Source organism: Perissodus microlepis, chromosome 18, assembly GCF_051167445.1.
Source record: "Perissodus microlepis isolate ML-2025 ecotype Zambia chromosome 18, ASM5116744v1, whole genome shotgun sequence".
NCBI lineage: Eukaryota > Metazoa > Chordata > Actinopteri > Cichliformes > Cichlidae > Perissodus > Perissodus microlepis.
The window spans coordinates 25,876,281-25,892,333 of record NC_140478.1 but is presented as its reverse complement, the minus strand read 5'-3'; the positions used below and the strand labels follow the sequence as shown (position 1 = coordinate 25,892,333).

The 16,053-nt window shown below is 39.2% G+C and overlaps 1 protein-coding gene across 2 annotated transcripts in view; it reads left to right on the top strand.

Moving 5' to 3' along the window:
* tep1 (telomerase-associated protein 1) overlaps window positions 1–16,053 on the top strand; it is a 35,240-nt gene that overhangs the window by 127 nt on the left and 19,060 nt on the right. The window contains exons 1-23 of one of the 2 annotated variants that reach the window (XM_084913313.1): window positions 78–340; window positions 1,060–1,598; window positions 1,709–1,891; window positions 2,013–2,162; window positions 4,094–4,258; window positions 4,344–4,481; window positions 4,775–4,846; window positions 6,157–6,269; window positions 6,746–6,903; window positions 7,260–7,369; window positions 7,493–7,571; window positions 9,459–9,651; window positions 9,991–10,267; window positions 10,383–10,535; window positions 10,700–10,768; window positions 11,232–11,350; window positions 11,475–11,543; window positions 12,446–12,589; window positions 12,668–12,959; window positions 14,138–14,259; window positions 14,412–14,525; window positions 15,012–15,129; window positions 15,279–15,467. In XM_084913313.1, coding sequence (XP_084769439.1) covers window positions 1,062–1,598; window positions 1,709–1,891; window positions 2,013–2,162; window positions 4,094–4,258; window positions 4,344–4,481; window positions 4,775–4,846; window positions 6,157–6,269; window positions 6,746–6,903; window positions 7,260–7,369; window positions 7,493–7,571; window positions 9,459–9,651; window positions 9,991–10,267; window positions 10,383–10,535; window positions 10,700–10,768; window positions 11,232–11,350; window positions 11,475–11,543; window positions 12,446–12,589; window positions 12,668–12,959; window positions 14,138–14,259; window positions 14,412–14,525; window positions 15,012–15,129; window positions 15,279–15,467 — 3,564 coding nt within the window. In that variant the 5' untranslated portion in view covers window positions 78–340; window positions 1,060–1,061. Of the gene's footprint in view, window positions 1–77; window positions 341–1,059; window positions 1,599–1,708; window positions 1,892–2,012; window positions 2,163–4,093; window positions 4,259–4,343; window positions 4,482–4,774; window positions 4,847–6,156; window positions 6,270–6,745; window positions 6,904–7,259; window positions 7,370–7,492; window positions 7,572–9,458; window positions 9,652–9,990; window positions 10,268–10,382; window positions 10,536–10,699; window positions 10,769–11,231; window positions 11,351–11,474; window positions 11,544–12,445; window positions 12,590–12,667; window positions 12,960–14,137; window positions 14,260–14,411; window positions 14,526–15,011; window positions 15,130–15,278; window positions 15,468–16,053 lie in introns of those variants that run through there. The other variant, XM_084913314.1, reaches the window with a different exon arrangement.

Sequence of the window (16,053 nt, the reverse complement as noted above, 5' to 3'; positions counted from 1 at the left end):
ACAGCTTAGATATGTTTTATGGTGTTATTTGTTTATCTAAGATTGTTATCTTTTTCAAATAAATATATCTGAATGACAGATATGACAGTTGTTCTTTTCTGGTCGACACACATATGTCCGGTATTACGGTAAAAAAAAACTCGTATTACGAACACAGTATTCTGACCAATCATTGGTCTTTTGATAGCCGGCTGACAGGACAGGTGTTTGTATGACAGCCGTTTACAGGAAATCAGTGGTTACTCTTGACTTGAAGGTGCTTCGAAACAGAAAATAACGTCTGACTGAAACGTTGTATATCAAACTCTCTACCCACGGAGTTGAAATTGTGGGTTTTGCGGTGAGTTTCCTGTGTCTAGCAATCGTTCTTGTAGCTAACCACGCCTATGAAAACTTGAGTCACTGCAAAGAACGAAACATTTGCTCCCGTATTGAATTCAGCTGCAAATGTTGTGCTGTGTTTGCATTTGACAGTTCATTCATTGCAGCTAATGTTCTTTCCGTATAACTTATATCAGTGTTTGTTTTATTTCTGACTTTGGTGGCTGATTTTACTGCCCTTATTCTTGTTGTCTACATATGGATAATTGTCAAATCGATGACATAACATGAGTTGTTGTTTTTGGGGGTTTTTTTTTTTTGTTTTTTTTTTTTATCCAAAACAAACTCTGGAGAGCACCGCACCAAGTTTAAACGTCGTAGTCCCAATTATGTATCAGTTTAGCAAGTTTTACTTTAGTTTCGAGCCGCGTTTGCGGTCTGCTTCAAGGCCCCTTTATATTTGCATTTATATTTGACATATTTATATTTGTTCACATTTCTGCATGTTATTCATGCATTATTCTGTATGTTTCCCAATGACACTATCTACAGTCTGTTGGGCATCATGTTTTCAGACTTTGTTCCTGTAATATGGTTCACGCCCTTAGATACAATAAAACAGTGCTTGTTCAAACAGTAGAAGGAATCCTGCCACTCAATACTCTGTGCTCTCTAGGATTATATGGCTTGTGACTGAGAGGAGTGGCTTTTGATATTCTGATCTCTCTTTTTCTGCAGAGATGAGTGCTCTGACTTTGCAGTCAGCAAGCCTGGCTCCAGGAGTGCAGAAGCAGCAGCAGGCAACATGTGGGAGAAGTTTGACTTCAAATTATTCTCCCCCAAGTCTGGAGAATAAGTTCTTAGCTCAAACCTCCACAATAATTCCCCAGCTTTCCTCCCCACTCATAGATTTTGCAGCACAGCCTTCCTCTTGCTCCTCTCTCCAACCCTCCAAACTATCTTCCACCTCATCCTCCCTTCTCTCCACCTCTTCCTTTGCAGCCTCCTTCACTTCTCCCCTCCTAAGCACCCAGAACAAGCTCCTAGACAGTAATTTATCTCATCATTCTTTTTCCTTGACCTCCTCAGTCCCTAATGACTCTTTGCTCCCCACATCCCTGGCCAGTGGTGCCCTACTCACTAACTTTGCTCAAACTCCTTCATTCTTCCACCATGATCTCACGAGTAAAGAAGAGAAAAGGGATGATGGAGGGGATCCAGATGATAGATATGAGATATCTGAAGTGATGCCTTTCAGTTTTGAAGAAACAAGTGTGGTACATGAAATATTCCTCATTCCTCTTTAAACATAAAATCATAACACATCAACTTTTATTAAAACTTTTGTTGCATGTCATTTTTAATTTAATTTGTTCTGCACAAGCAGATTTCTGAGGATGAAGATAATGAGGCTGAAGAAATTGATGCTGAGAAAACTATGGACTTGCCTGTACTGGAAACAGAGTTGATGGAACAAGAACTTGAACAAACTGAGGTTGTCAGACAGGAGGAGTTTGGAGTGGTCGAAAGAGGAAACGAGAAGGCCGAAGAGGAGCTGAAAGACAAAAAGGTTGTAGAGAATAATTTATTTGTGTTGGTGTCGCCAAGTTTACATTTCTGTAGACCGGTGCTCCCTAATTGAACTCCTGGGTGCTGATTAAAGTGACTCCTTGTCTTTGTCTGTCCTTCAGTATTTCCTCTTGAACATTGTGTGTTGCTCTCTGGTCAATGAGAGCACAGCTCCAGGCCAGAAGGACTGGGACTCAGAGGACAGTGTTTGGACCAGAATCACAAACCTGGCAAAGGATATTTCTGCCTATGACCCACAGTTTCTTCTGAAGGTATGCATGGGAACTAAATTTTTAATATTTTAACTCCACCAGGACTTCATTATCATGTCAATATGGTAGAAAAGCAAATTAAAAAAAACAAAACAGATAAACACTCAACACCATGTGACAACGGGATAAATCTACTATGACTGTATATATCACAGACAATATTAAATTATTGCTCTGTTTCAGGAAAATATTGCCGGCACAAATGTGTTGTTATAATGGAGTGCATTACTAGCTACACATTACTACATGCAAATTAGCTAACTCTTTTACAGTCTCCTCATGTAGGTCATGAGGAGATCTGCAAAGACTTTCCAGACCAATTAATTCCCACAAGCCTGTATTGTTGGTTGAATTTATGAATGTCTTTAGTTCAACCCAGGATAAAAATGACATGGTTTATCACAAGGTCACACAGCTTCCAACATGCAAATTTTCAGTTTGCATTAAGGTGTGCCCAACATGTAACAAGAGCTTTACTTTCTTGGATGTTCAGAATATTTTCATAGACTATTTCACTGTACTCATGCTAACTATTTAGAGCCAGAAATGATCCCATTTGGACAACAGGATAGAGCATTGAGTTCCAACTAAAGGTAACAACCTGGTTTGCAAGCTGCATCCAAAAACTGTACAGATAAGACTGTACTGTTAGCATTCAGATGCTAAAATCAGACTGATCAAAACTGAAAAAGAAATATCCTCCTCCTACACCAGATCATCTGCCTCCATCTCACCCTGTCTCTAGCATCCCCCTCAGTCACACCAGCCCATGTCCTGCATGTCCTGCTTCACGTCATTCACAAATCTTACGGCAGCTGCTTATTGCACATCCTTGGTACACTGTATCTGCTATCCCTCTTCTTCACGTCCAGACTATCTCAGCTTTGCTTCTCTAACTTTGTCTCCAAATTGCTCAGCTCAGCTGATATACTCATCTCTAATCCTGTCCATCCCGGTCACTCCTCCTGTCTTTTTGTCAGTGGCAAAGACTCCAAACCATACATCATAGTGGGTCTCACTGCCATCTTATAAATCTTGCTATCCTATTGACACAAACGACTCCTAACACTCATCTCTCCACCTACTCCACACTGCCTGCACTCTCTTCTTCACCTCTCTTGTGCACTGTACATTGCTTTGGATGGTTAAAGTCAGGTATTTAAACTCATCTACCTTGACCACTTCTTCTCCTTTCAGCTTCGCTGAACAAGCCGTATTATTAGTGAGATAATGTGATTAACAATGCTCAAAGTTCCAGCAGCAAAACATGGTAGAGAAGTCCAGTTCAGTGGCTTAAGTTAGCAGAGATAAGACTTAGAAGATGGCAGTCAGCTATAGCTGTCTATGTTTCAATACCTAACTGTAAGTCTTACCAATATATCTTCAAGATGAACTATGAACCCACTGAACACATGCTGTGTTTTAATCAGATAAGCCATAAAAAAATTCCCAAAGGGTCCAACAGCGTAAAAACAGTAGAAAATCCAGTTTAATCACTCAGAGGTCAGGGATAGCACAATCAGTTTTAGCTGCCTGTCGATTAAATTAGCCACGTCCCTAACTCTATCAAAGCGAGCGAGTTATAAAACAACAGCAACAAAAAATATCACCCCTCTTAGAGTTGTTATGAAGAAGGAAATTACTCATAGAGACCAGAACCTACTTTTTAATGCTAATAGTTGAGCATTTTTAGTGAGAGTGAATTGCTTCTGGAGCCAGGCTGAAGGGCTCATTGAGGGAACTGCAGTTTTGGGTTTTTTTACACTTTGGTGTTTGCTTAATTTTTCAGCCCTGATGCACACACATCAGGTATTCTCAAATAACCAATTTAAAGTGGTGCGTCATGAGAGTAAGCACAGCTAATGAATGGTACACAGCAGGGCTATAATCATGTATATCATATATTATATGGTCTGTCTGCTCCAATCTAGGTGGCACTTTACACTCGACAGAAGCTAAATATTCGGATCACTGCGAACTTCTTATTGGCTCTAGCTGCCAACCTGCCGCCCACCAAGCCACATGTCCGCAGATACTTCTGTGCTGCTGTACAGCTGCCGTCTGATTGGCTGGAAATAGTCAGAATCTACAGTACAGTAAGTCATAATGATTATCTGTTATATGGTCTGGACAATCTGGATGTACCAAGTCTGTCTTCACACTACAATCTGATGTTTCCAGTGCTTCAGCCGCTCTCTGCCGATGTGCCTGAAGAAGGCGATGGCTGACAAGTTCAAGCAGTTCAGCGAGTATCAGCTGGCCAAATACAACACACGCAAGCACCGCTGTAAGCACAACCGCAACAAGCGCAAAGCAAAGGTACACATTCAGTGATTATGTTCTCTCCTAACCTTTTAAGGTCTCAATGTGGAAATTAAGGCCTAACCAAGTAATACTAATTTCACCACCTTTTTAGTGGGGAAAAAACGTTAGTACTAGAGATGAACACTTTGCTTTTATTGTTTTTACTGAGTTCTGCCTCACTGACTCAACCAGAAAAAACTGCTTGTGGTTTCTGTGTTTGTGTAGCTGACTCTAAATTCACTTCTTATACATACATGCTTTAAATATCTGTATCTGACCACACTTATTATGGCATCTGTGACTTCCAGAAGCCAACCGATAAACAGATGAAGGAGTGGGCGGACTTGGTCAGATCAAATGCATCAATTCTGAAGAACTTTGTAAGTCAATACACTTTACTGTCTTTCTATTTTTTTTAGTTACTGTTTAATGAAGTGCTTTCTTAAAATAGACCTATTATGCTGGTTCTTATTTCCTGTCATATATACAAAGATATAACCAGGCTTTACTAATTAGTGAGGCCCAGAACTTTATTTTCTCTTAATGTTTTATATTTAAGTCATAGTGCTTGTGCTCCAGCGACTAGCAGAAAAGGCTACACTTTTGAGGAGATAACATCCTGCTTTTTCAAGAGTAACTGTGTATATAGAAATATGTATATGGAGTTTTGTGTGTATAAAACAATTAATTAAAACAAAATACAGATTCATTCATTCACTAGAAAATAAACTAGCACAAGGGAAAAGTTACTTAATCTATATTTCTGTCTCTCCTGTGCCGGTGGCTCACTCTTCCTTCCTAAACCAACCAATTATCCATTCTTATGAGTCATGCTTCAACCAAACCCCCCAAACACAATCCAGTGAGAGGAACACTACGGTGGGCCGTAACTCTTTAGAATTTCCATGGAGTTATTTTAAAGTGAAAATCATCTTGAGCATCACACAATGATTCATGTCACCAACTACTGTAATAGGCATACCTTGCTAGCACGCAGTTGTACCGCCTTTTGCCTTGAGCACAGAAGCTCCACACACCTGCTGTTCAAACCAGTTTTTGACAGATGACCAATCAGGAAAAAGTTGACTTAAAATGAGAAGAGCTAAAACAACTTGTTTCAGAGAGAGTATGAGTTGTTCATATCATGAAAATCTGCTAACTACTAAGAAATTGCAGTCTCTGGCCTTCCAGTAGTGTGCACCTTTATGATTTTATGAGTGAAGCCAGCAGCAGGGGAAGAGTCACCTGACTGCTATCCGAATTATCAATACTGTATTTGTGAAAACTAAAATAAAATGTGTGTTTCGTTTTGTCGTGTAAATAATTATATTTTGCTGTTTATGTCAATTTTCTACACGTCTTTACTGAGCACGGTTGGATGTGCACCTCCTTCTGGAAGCTTCTGTGCAGTGGGCTTAATCATAAACGTAATGGATCTCGTAGATTAAGCAAACTCTTTTCTGACCTAAAGGGAAAAGTGCTAAAATGGTTCATATAAAAAAAAAAAGAAAGGACAAGGTTGTGAGATCATTTAGTGCAGATTGAGTTGAAAAAGTTCCTGCTAAACAACTGAAAAAATGAATGACTCATTCATCATTTTAATATTGCTTTTGTTCTCTTGAAGAGCCGTTTCAACTCTTGTTTAAACGTCGGCTATGGCTGCTTTATTTGTGTCTGTGATTGGATGCAGTTGCGGTTAAAGGTCGTGGATAAGAAGCAGAGCGAGTTCAGCATAAAGAAGATGATCAAGAGGCTTCACATCAAAGAACCGGCTGAACACGTTATGGCCATTCTGGGAAAAAAGTAAGACCTGCTTTCACGTTGCATAAGCACATAAAAAAAAAAAAAACCATGTAATTCTCATGCTGTTTAATTATGCTTCGTCCACAAGTCCTAATTTTTTTTTTTTTTTTTGTGAATGACACCTTGTACCTGCTTACTTGTATGTTTACAGATGCTTGTCACCATATCTGTTCAAGAACCATTTATTAAAATCTTTCTGTACTGGCTATAAATGCTGGAGATAGGAAGTTAAAGTCTCGCTAAAAATATAAATGTATGCAGTGCTTTCATTTTTTTCCACTAGAGGTGCATTATCCTTTCTAATTTATAAGATAGCTGGTATGTCTCAGAGAAATGAATTTGTACTCAATTCTTTGTAAAATGCAGCACATTTTTGTTGCAGTTCCTGTTTTGACCCTCTTTGATATTTATTCTTTAGAGAAATGAAGGTAGAAATCGGGTGCATATAAAAATGCAGTGTTTTTTGTTGTTATCAGGTATCCAGCTGATGTGAAGGCATTCACACACAGTGGAATGAAAGGCGTGTGGGACAGGGAGAGAGCTGGGCAGCGAATGAAACTTAAGGAGCCGCAGACGTGGGAACGGCTGCTCAGTATGGAGGGCAACAAGGCCGCCACCTGGGAGAAGCTCATAGGTCTGAAAAACAAAAAGCTTAGGCTTTCTGTTGAACTGAACAACGTGCACGGGCTTGTTGACCACAGCAGTGCAACCGCTGAATCACTTTACCAAGCACATGATGATAGGAAAAAAAATGCATCATCTTTCCCTCTGTGTGTTCAGTGTGTTTCAGAGGTTCATTCCTTCAAGTTAAAAGCCCCCAATCACTCTTTACAACACATCAATGAATTTTATGTTTAAATTAGTTATTTAATATTTAGTACAGCAGACTTTAAAGTAGACAGAGCATGCGTGTATACATAACCTGCAAATACTCAAAGATAAACATGATTACACACACACAGACAGACGGATAATGTCTCCCCTTCGCAGACACCAAGTCTCTTCCATTCATGGCCATGCTGAGAAATCTGAGGAACATGATTACTAAGGGCATCAGTGAGGCTCATCACAACAAGATCCTCAGCAGACTGACCAATGAGGTGAAACACACTATAAATCTTTATTTTAAAGCATATAAAAAGCGAGTAAAAGATGAGTGAAATTGTTTTGCTGTTGAAATTAGCTCATCAGGTTCTCTGTAACTGTTTGTAATTTGTTTACAGAAAGCAGTTGTTCAGAGCCGACAGTTTCCTTTTAGATTCCTTGCTGCCTACAAAGTCATCATGGAGCTCTACGCTATTGGTGAGATGCACTATAGTGCAAAAAACGTTCCATATTCATTATTAAATTAGTATTAGTCTATATTACATCAAATAGGCTATTTTAATTTAGATGTTAGATGTTAATTTTCGCCAATTGACTGCTATTGACTGTGACAATCAGGTGATTAATTGGCACCTTATATTAGGGATGGGAATCAAGAACCAGCTCTTGTAAAGAACCGGTTCCTAGTAGTCCAATTTCTTGGAACTGTTAGTCTGCTTGCCTATCAATTCCGCTAGTATCAGCTGATTTCAGTTCATGTGTCTAAGAACGAAAAGATTGGCGCAGTCTGCAGCGTAGATATGGACCTTGCTTTTATTTTTATTGCACAAAAGGATGAGAGCACGATGGTAAAGTGGAAACTGCGTCCAGAACAGAAACAATTGCATTATGCTGCTAACAGAACCTCAACTTGTTTCAAGCACTTGCGCTGACAGCATGCTTACACTAAGCTACTCAAGAACCCACAGTGATGTTAAAGCTAAGTGAATGTCAACACAGGCCCAGCAGCCTGACCCTGAACTTCAACAGGTTCACTGATGAGCCGTAAGGCTTCAGCCTCCTTTTCTATTGGTTTTTGTTTCTACAGTAGAATTACTGTGGTCATCTCTGCTGGTTTTCATCATTGCTTTGTGTTCATATTTAAATACTAAGGGAAAATCATATGTGCGTCATTATTAGGATAGGGATTTGTGTTTGTATGTGGGGCTCTAGGCTAAGGTTTATGCTATTAACTGGTTATTATGTGACAGTGCGTTTCAGCATGAAAGTTGCACGAAAGTAACAGAACGAGTAGTATAATGAATTACTTAATTGCTCACAGGAGAAGGTAACACACTGCATTTAAGAAAAGTGTTCTGTGTGATATGTGTAATACATTACATTTTTAAATAATGACCACAACACCATTTACAACAAAGACAGCAAATACCTCCAACATTCACAAACATTTGACTGCAGAGCATGCAATTTATTTGCAAAAATGCAATGCCTTTGATATGCTGCTTAGAGATGGTGTTGGCTCTCAAAGCAGAGCCAATGAAAATCACTAATAAATCAAATTGATAATTGATATTGACAATGGAATTGCAATTGCTGAATTCATATCAGTTCTGATCTGGTTAGGGCCTGTGCTATAGGGCAACTTCAAGCTTTTACTCCCCAAAACCAAATTGCAGCATTATTTGAAGTGAGCCCTAGGACCATCTCCAAATTGAAGGCCAAGTTTCAACGGTGGATGTCAGAGATGGGCCATGAAGAGGGCATCCCAAGAAGACAACAACACAGGAAGACAGTTTCCTCATCCTGGCAGCACTAGGAACTGTAGGCAGTCCTCTACAGTCTTGGGGGCCAATTGGGAACAACCAATCTCTAGTCTGAGAGGGCTGCCATGTCTGCCCTTTACTGTTAGGCCCAATTGTACTGGTGTCTGCAACATGTGGACTGTAAGCAATGAGTTTTTAATCTGAATCAACTTCAGGCATCCAATCCAATAAACTACACCAAGCAAGAGTCAATAGCAGAATAAGCTGTTTGTGATTAGCAGAGAAATTTTGGGAGGTTACTTAACTCTGCTGCTCAACCCACGAATACATTTTCCTTACAAAAATAGGACCATTTAAAGTGAAATAAACAGGCTTTCCAACAGTTTAAGATTTATTGCCAAGAAGTATTGTTACAACTAAGAATTAATCGACCACACACAAATTTTCATACTTTTTCTGCTAAGTTTATGTGACCAGTTTTAAACTAAAATATGTCAGCAAAATGACACAAAACCTAACCCTCCATAGATGAGGTGTAAACATCTGTGAAAAACAAAAAAACACACATAGCACTTCTCCTTTCAATCTTTTTTTCTTTTAGCCTCTGCAGCACAGCAACAACTACCCTCTGCCAACAAGATCCTGATGGACATCCTGAAGAAGATTCCCAAAAGCCAGCGCTTACAGCGGCTGACGTGGGAAACGACTAAAAAGAGCAGGATCAGGCTGACACTCAGGGTGCCGTTTATCTCTCGAATGTATAGAATGAAGAAGGCCCAGCTCATAAAAGCCAAGTATGTGAATGCTATTTTTGAGTTGGTGATAATTACTTTTCCTTTTAGCTTTAGTTAATTTTGGAAAAAACAAACAAAAAACAAAAACATTCCTGGTTTGCTAATCTTTACACTGCATTGTTTGGATGTTTTCTATATATAATTTGCTTTTGCAGTGATGCACAGGTTACAAATGCATCACATGAAGAAAATGTAATTATATACTGCCACAAAACTGCTTATAATGACATTGAAAATGTTTTTATGTTGCAGATCTGTTCAGATTAAAATGTATTTGGTAGTGAGAAAAAGAATCAATCTGCACAGAGTGTAAGACTAAAGTTTTCTGTATGTGTGCAGTCAGAGGAACTACACTGTTGCACTGTTGGACCGTTACCGTAAAGCTCTGGAGACTGCCGTTCAGATCTCCTGTCGTCACAACGTGCCTCCGCTCCCTGGACGGACACTCATCCTGCTCTCTCCGGGCATCTATTACGATCAGTCTGCGATCCAGAAACTGGACTTCTGCCTGCCTCCTGACCCAGAGGAACAAGAAAATGAAGAAAAAGAGGCAAAAAACCCAAAACCGAAACGCAGGAAGACGAATATCGAGGATCCTGACAAACTCACTCCAAGTGTAACTCCCTATATTTTTATTTATTTATTTTTTTGTGTCTGGAAAAAGTTTGGCATATTAAAATGACGGAACCTGTTAACCTCTCCACCCATTTATTTATCATGTATCTTGACAGAAGATAGAGGTTGCAGTTTTGCTCGCTCTGATGATCTCCAGCAGTACAGAGGATTGTGAGTTGTGCATAACTTATTCCAATCAGTGGGAAGAAGCAAAGCTGAAGTCTGATGTCCTGTTGGAAAATGTCAGAAGTGTGCTCAAGCAAATAAAGGTCCAAATTCTGTTATAGCATCTTATTCTTTATTTGTTTTTGATTTGAGAAATGAAGATTATTGCTATTATTATTGTTCTTAAACCAAGCATGGTAAACTATACTTATAGTTGTTGATAGAGGACAACTGTGCAAACTGCTATAAAGTTTGTTTTCTTTTGCAGAACATTTATGAAGACAACTCTGAAGAATGTGACACAGCTTACTTTGACAGAATATTAAAGAGCAAAAAGGTTGTTTTTTTTTTTTTTTAATGTGTAGTTTGTGATGATGCGTTTGCCTGCAGAGGTGTAACACAGGAGTTGTTTTCACCTACACTTTCAGTTTTCTGTTTCACGCTTTCACTAACATCTCTCTGAACTGTATTTTCGTACTCTCTGCCATATCGTTTTTTATTTTTCTAACAAAAATATTTAATATGATTAGTTTTTAAATAATCCTGCTGTATCCCTACTGTTAACTTCCCTCCTTTCACTCACAAACAGCAGCTTTAATAATAGACTTAAGTTACTGTTTTCATTGCCTGGATGGGTCATGAGCTTTACAGTTGCAGGATTTTTCTTGCCTGTACATGGCACAGATGAGTATCTACAGCTCCTGTAAGAAGGTGGCACAGTACTGTTTTTCTGCCTGCTTTTCAGGTTCACTCACATAAGTTTCTTTTTTAAATTCACTTAAATACTTTTGAAACCTCAGGTGAGCAACATCATCATGCTGTCTGAGTCCTGGCTAAGTGCAGAAGTCAGCTTTGCCATCAGGAACTACAGGACGGAAATAAACAGCAGTTCCCTTGTAGTGCACATTTGTTCAGATAGGTAATGGTGTTTTTTTTGTTTGTTTTTTAATTTTTGCTGTTCTGTCAGGAACAGCAAAAACAGTCATCACTGGGATGATAAAACTCAAATATGCAATAATTTGTATTAAAATGATTGGTTTTAGTGATGGAAACTCAGAAACCCTCGACAGGAACCACGTAGTGCTGACAGGCTTCAGTGAGCAGGTGCTGAGGTAAAATGCATAATTTTTTATTATTCATATAAACGATATATAAATGTTGCATCCATTGGCACAGTAAGGTGTTATAATAATACTGATAACAACAAGCGTTTATTTCACTTGATGTTTAGTCATCATTCATCTTTTAGCCAATATGATCATTTACTTTCTTGCCACAATGAAACCATTGATGCCACTTCTATATTTTTTAGTTGAGTGTGAAACTGGAATCAACAGCTGGTTAGCTTAGCTCAACACGAAGCTGGAGAAAAATACCCTCTTGAGTAAAATGTAATATCATATTTGTTTAATGTCCTGAAAAACTAATAATAATAGCAGCAGGTTACCCTGTTAAGCCATTATCTCAACACTATTATTAGAGTTACAGTGGAAAGATGCAAAATATATGGGAAAAAACATCGTAAAACTCCAGCTAGGACCTGTACTGAGCACTCACTGTTGAAGATGTTTGTCAATGTGCTTCTGGAAGCAGGTTTTGCCACATCACAGGCATCTGGAAACACCTCGAGGAAGCATAAGTTAAATGAACTTTTATTTTCATCCTGACGTGAAAACTGCACGTTTTCAGCAGTTAAACCAATTTAAAAGGATCCTTATAAGTTTTGGATGAGATTAACAAAGCTTATAAGGATTTTTATTGTATGTAATGACAGAATATAAGGTTTAAAAAAGGTTTTTCCACTGGAACGTCCAGTGATGAAGTGGAAGGGGCAGCTGGTCACACCAAAAGTGTGCCCCTCCCATGGACAGAACCTGCCTTTAGTGTTCCTTTGTTTCTAGTTGTTGCTAAGCTAAGATGACCAGCTGCATATTATTGTATGGATACAACAAAAGTTTATAGTTATCAAGAAAGTCAATAAATATTCCAATTCTTTTTTTCACTATTTGACCAGGTTTGTGGCCGAGAGAGGATCTTCCAGGCTGCTCGATCACGTGGAGCATTTGGACAAATTATATAACATTCCTCCACCAGAGGGGGGTCAACACTCTCAGACCACGAGCAATGTGGTCTCAATACCAACAAGCCCAAAATTAAGGTATGTTTTACATTTTAAGATGTTTCCCCCCCTATTTCTCCTCATTGGTTTAACTGTAGTTCCTCCCTCCATCCTCAGATGGCAAGGTGTGCGGGTGTTCATCTCCTCCACGTTCAGAGACATGCACTCTGAACGCGACATCTTGGTGCGGAGCGTCTTCCCAGAGCTACGCCGGCGCGCTGCACCACACTGCCTCTACTTGCAAGAGGTAGAACTGCGTTGGGGTGTGACAGAGGAGGAGTCTGAGCGGGCCTCAGAGTTATGCCTGTCAGAGGTGTGTCGTAGCCAGATGCTGGTGGGAATCCTCGGGGAGAGATACGGTCAGGTGCCCCCCAAACCTGACCTACCAGACCTCCCACAGTACAGCTGGGTAAGACTTATGGAACAGACGTAACAGGAAAAGCTCTGTAAATGTGAGCGGGAAAATACTGGAAAGTACAGAACAAACAGAAACATATTCTGACCAAACCTGTCACACCGACACTAAATTAAATAGATTCCGTTATGACCCTTTAGAAGAAATCTTTGTAATAATTAAGGGAATGACAGTTGAGTCCAACAATACAAGAATAAATTATAATCCTATATTCCAGACATTAAACAACCAGACTTCTGCCTACATGAATTATAACATTTGTAGAAAATGGTACCAACTATCTTACTAACAACTTACTTTATGTCATATTTATATACATATAAAATTAGATGTTAAATTTTAGATACCAAGAGCAGCATATTATAAAGGCTGTCTCTGTGAGAACCAGTTTGCCTCAAAGTGCTTTATATTGCAAAGTAAAGGCCCTAAAATATTACAAAGAAACACCAACAAGCACGGTGGCACAGGGGTTAGCACTGTTGCCTCACAGCAAGAAGGTCCTGAGTTCAATTCTACCATCAGTCCAGGGTCTTTCTGTGTGGAGTTTGCATGTTCTCCCCGTGTTTGCGTGGGTTCTCCCTGGGTACTCCGGCTTCCTCCCACTGTCCAAAGACATGCACTTAGTGGGGTTAGGTTAATTGAGGTCTTTGTCTATGTGTTAGCCCTGCGACAGACTGGCTCTGTACCCTGCCTCTTGCCCTAAGACAGCTGGGATAAGCTCCAGCTGACCCTGAAAGGGATAAGCGGAAGCGAATGCATGGATGGATGGACCAACAAGCACCTGATCCTCTATAAGGACGGACTTAGTGACTGTGGGTAGTAAAAACTCCCTTTTAATAGGGAAAAAATCTCAAGCAGAACCAGGCTCAAGGAGATAAATTAGCACAGTAATTAACTTCATTGATGATAGTTACTTTGATAGGTGTTTAATAACTTTATATAACTATTTTGAAATGAGTGCTTATTCATATTAGTGATTACATGAAGGTTAAGAAACCTAAAGTGCTGTAGTAGTGCATAACATATAACATTAGAGACAAAAACATCAAGCATAACAATAAATGTGTCACATACCTGACATGTTAAGATGTACAAACTAAATTTAATGATGACTTTTGTTTTAAGTTATAAATCTGAGTTGAACTGAAAGATGAATAATGTATTCTTTGCAGCTGGCCTCAGCCCCAGCAGGTCTGTCCATCACAGAGATGGAAATCCGTCAGTTTCAGGCTCTTTATCCCGACGTAGCACACCAGCGAATGCTTTGCTACTTTAGAGATCCGAACATCATCAAGTATGTAGTTTAATATTTTAATCTGATGTTTTTATACATTTTATACATGTTGGGTTTTTGTTTTTTGGGAGTTGATTTAAGTATAGCAGTCCAACAGCAGTATAGCAGAAATGCATTACATTACTTTATCCAGTATTTCTATTGGTGTTCAGTTCAGTTCCTGTGGCTTGGAGATCACATTTTGCTCCTGAATCAACGGACGCTGCACATAAAATGGCCTCTCTGAAGGGAAGACTCTTGTCCAGTGATGTCAAGGTCACTGAAAAGTGAGTCGTCTCAATCACTCACATGCTTATAGCACTAAAGCCATAATCTAAGTAGTTTAAAAGTATGCTCTTTCACTGTATGCTCTCTACTTTTGTTTTTTGGTCTTAAATATTATGTTTGTACCAAAGTTAAAAGCCTTAAAAGATGAGCAGGTAGGGAAAAGGTCTGCAAATCGCACCAGTTGTAATTTACTTTACTTATTTATGTGTTTCACCCCACAGACCATAATAAATAACTGATAAGTTTGATGTGTTGATGTTAATTATTGTCAAATTAGAGTCATAAAGGACATCTTTTATATGAACAGAGTCGCCTGGAAATGTCCAGGTTTCTGTTCGGATCTCTATTGGATAAATTAAATATTTAAATTAAATTTAATAAGAAAATTAACTTGTTTTGTTCCTGCTTTTCAGTCCTGAAAAAGTCAGTTAGCATTCAGCTTTTAGAAATGAAACCACATTTCACTAAATTTCTCCGTGGTATAGTTATTCGTGTGAGTGGGGAGGCGTTGTGGATGGGAAACCATATCTGAAAAACTTGGAGGACTTTGGCAACACTGTGCTGGAGGACCTTTGGATGGCTGTGAAAAAGCTGTTTGTCGACGTGAGTCTGATAAGCTCTGATGAGCTATTTTGCTTGTAGAGGTAGAATCTTCTGATATGATACATTCAGTATCTTTATTCTTAGATTTTCTTCAATGCTGCACCTTACTAATCGACTCAATAAACACTTCATAATTACACATCTCACAGGAGGCTGAGGAGGCTGAGGCTGCATCAGAGGTGTTGGAGCAGGAGGTCCACCAGGAGGCGATGCAGAGGCAGTTTTTTGGCAGGTCCAAACTCCTGTCTAACGCTGTGGATTTGGTGGAGCAGGCCCAGACCAAAGGAGGGATGATTGTGGTGGAGGGAGGACCTGGAGAAGGAAAAACTGTCTTCATGGTAAATTTCTGAAAGACTTTTAACCTCCTGCACGTGTAGGAGGTGGACATAATGAAAGAAACACCACATGAAGGCATCAAAATTGATTATGGTGCCTGAACTTTTTGAATGTTTTAGAACGAGGTAGATTTTCTGGCATTTTTGCTTGTAACTAATTGATTGGCAGTTTCCTCTCCAAGTTGCATAACAAGCCAACAGTCATTTATTATCTTGTGCACTTCTCAAAGACTCAAGCTCAAAATCTCTAAAAACACATAGTTAGATTTTTAACCTGTAACCTTTTAGGTAAGGAAAGGTTTCATTCTCTCTACCAGGCAATCCCAATTATCATAAGAGGCCAAACATCTTCAGATTTTTAGATGAACGGAAATGAAAAGAAATGTGTTTGAGTTCACGTACTTATTTAGTCTTTACTTTCCAGCTAATTTTCCAAGCAGGCTTTTTAGAGCAGCGGTCCCCAACCCTTTTTGTGCCACGAACCGGTTTATGTCCGACAATATTTTCACGAACCGGCCTTTAAGGTGTTGCAGATAAATACAACAAAATAAAACCAGTACCGGTATCAAAAAAAAGGAAGATTTATTCA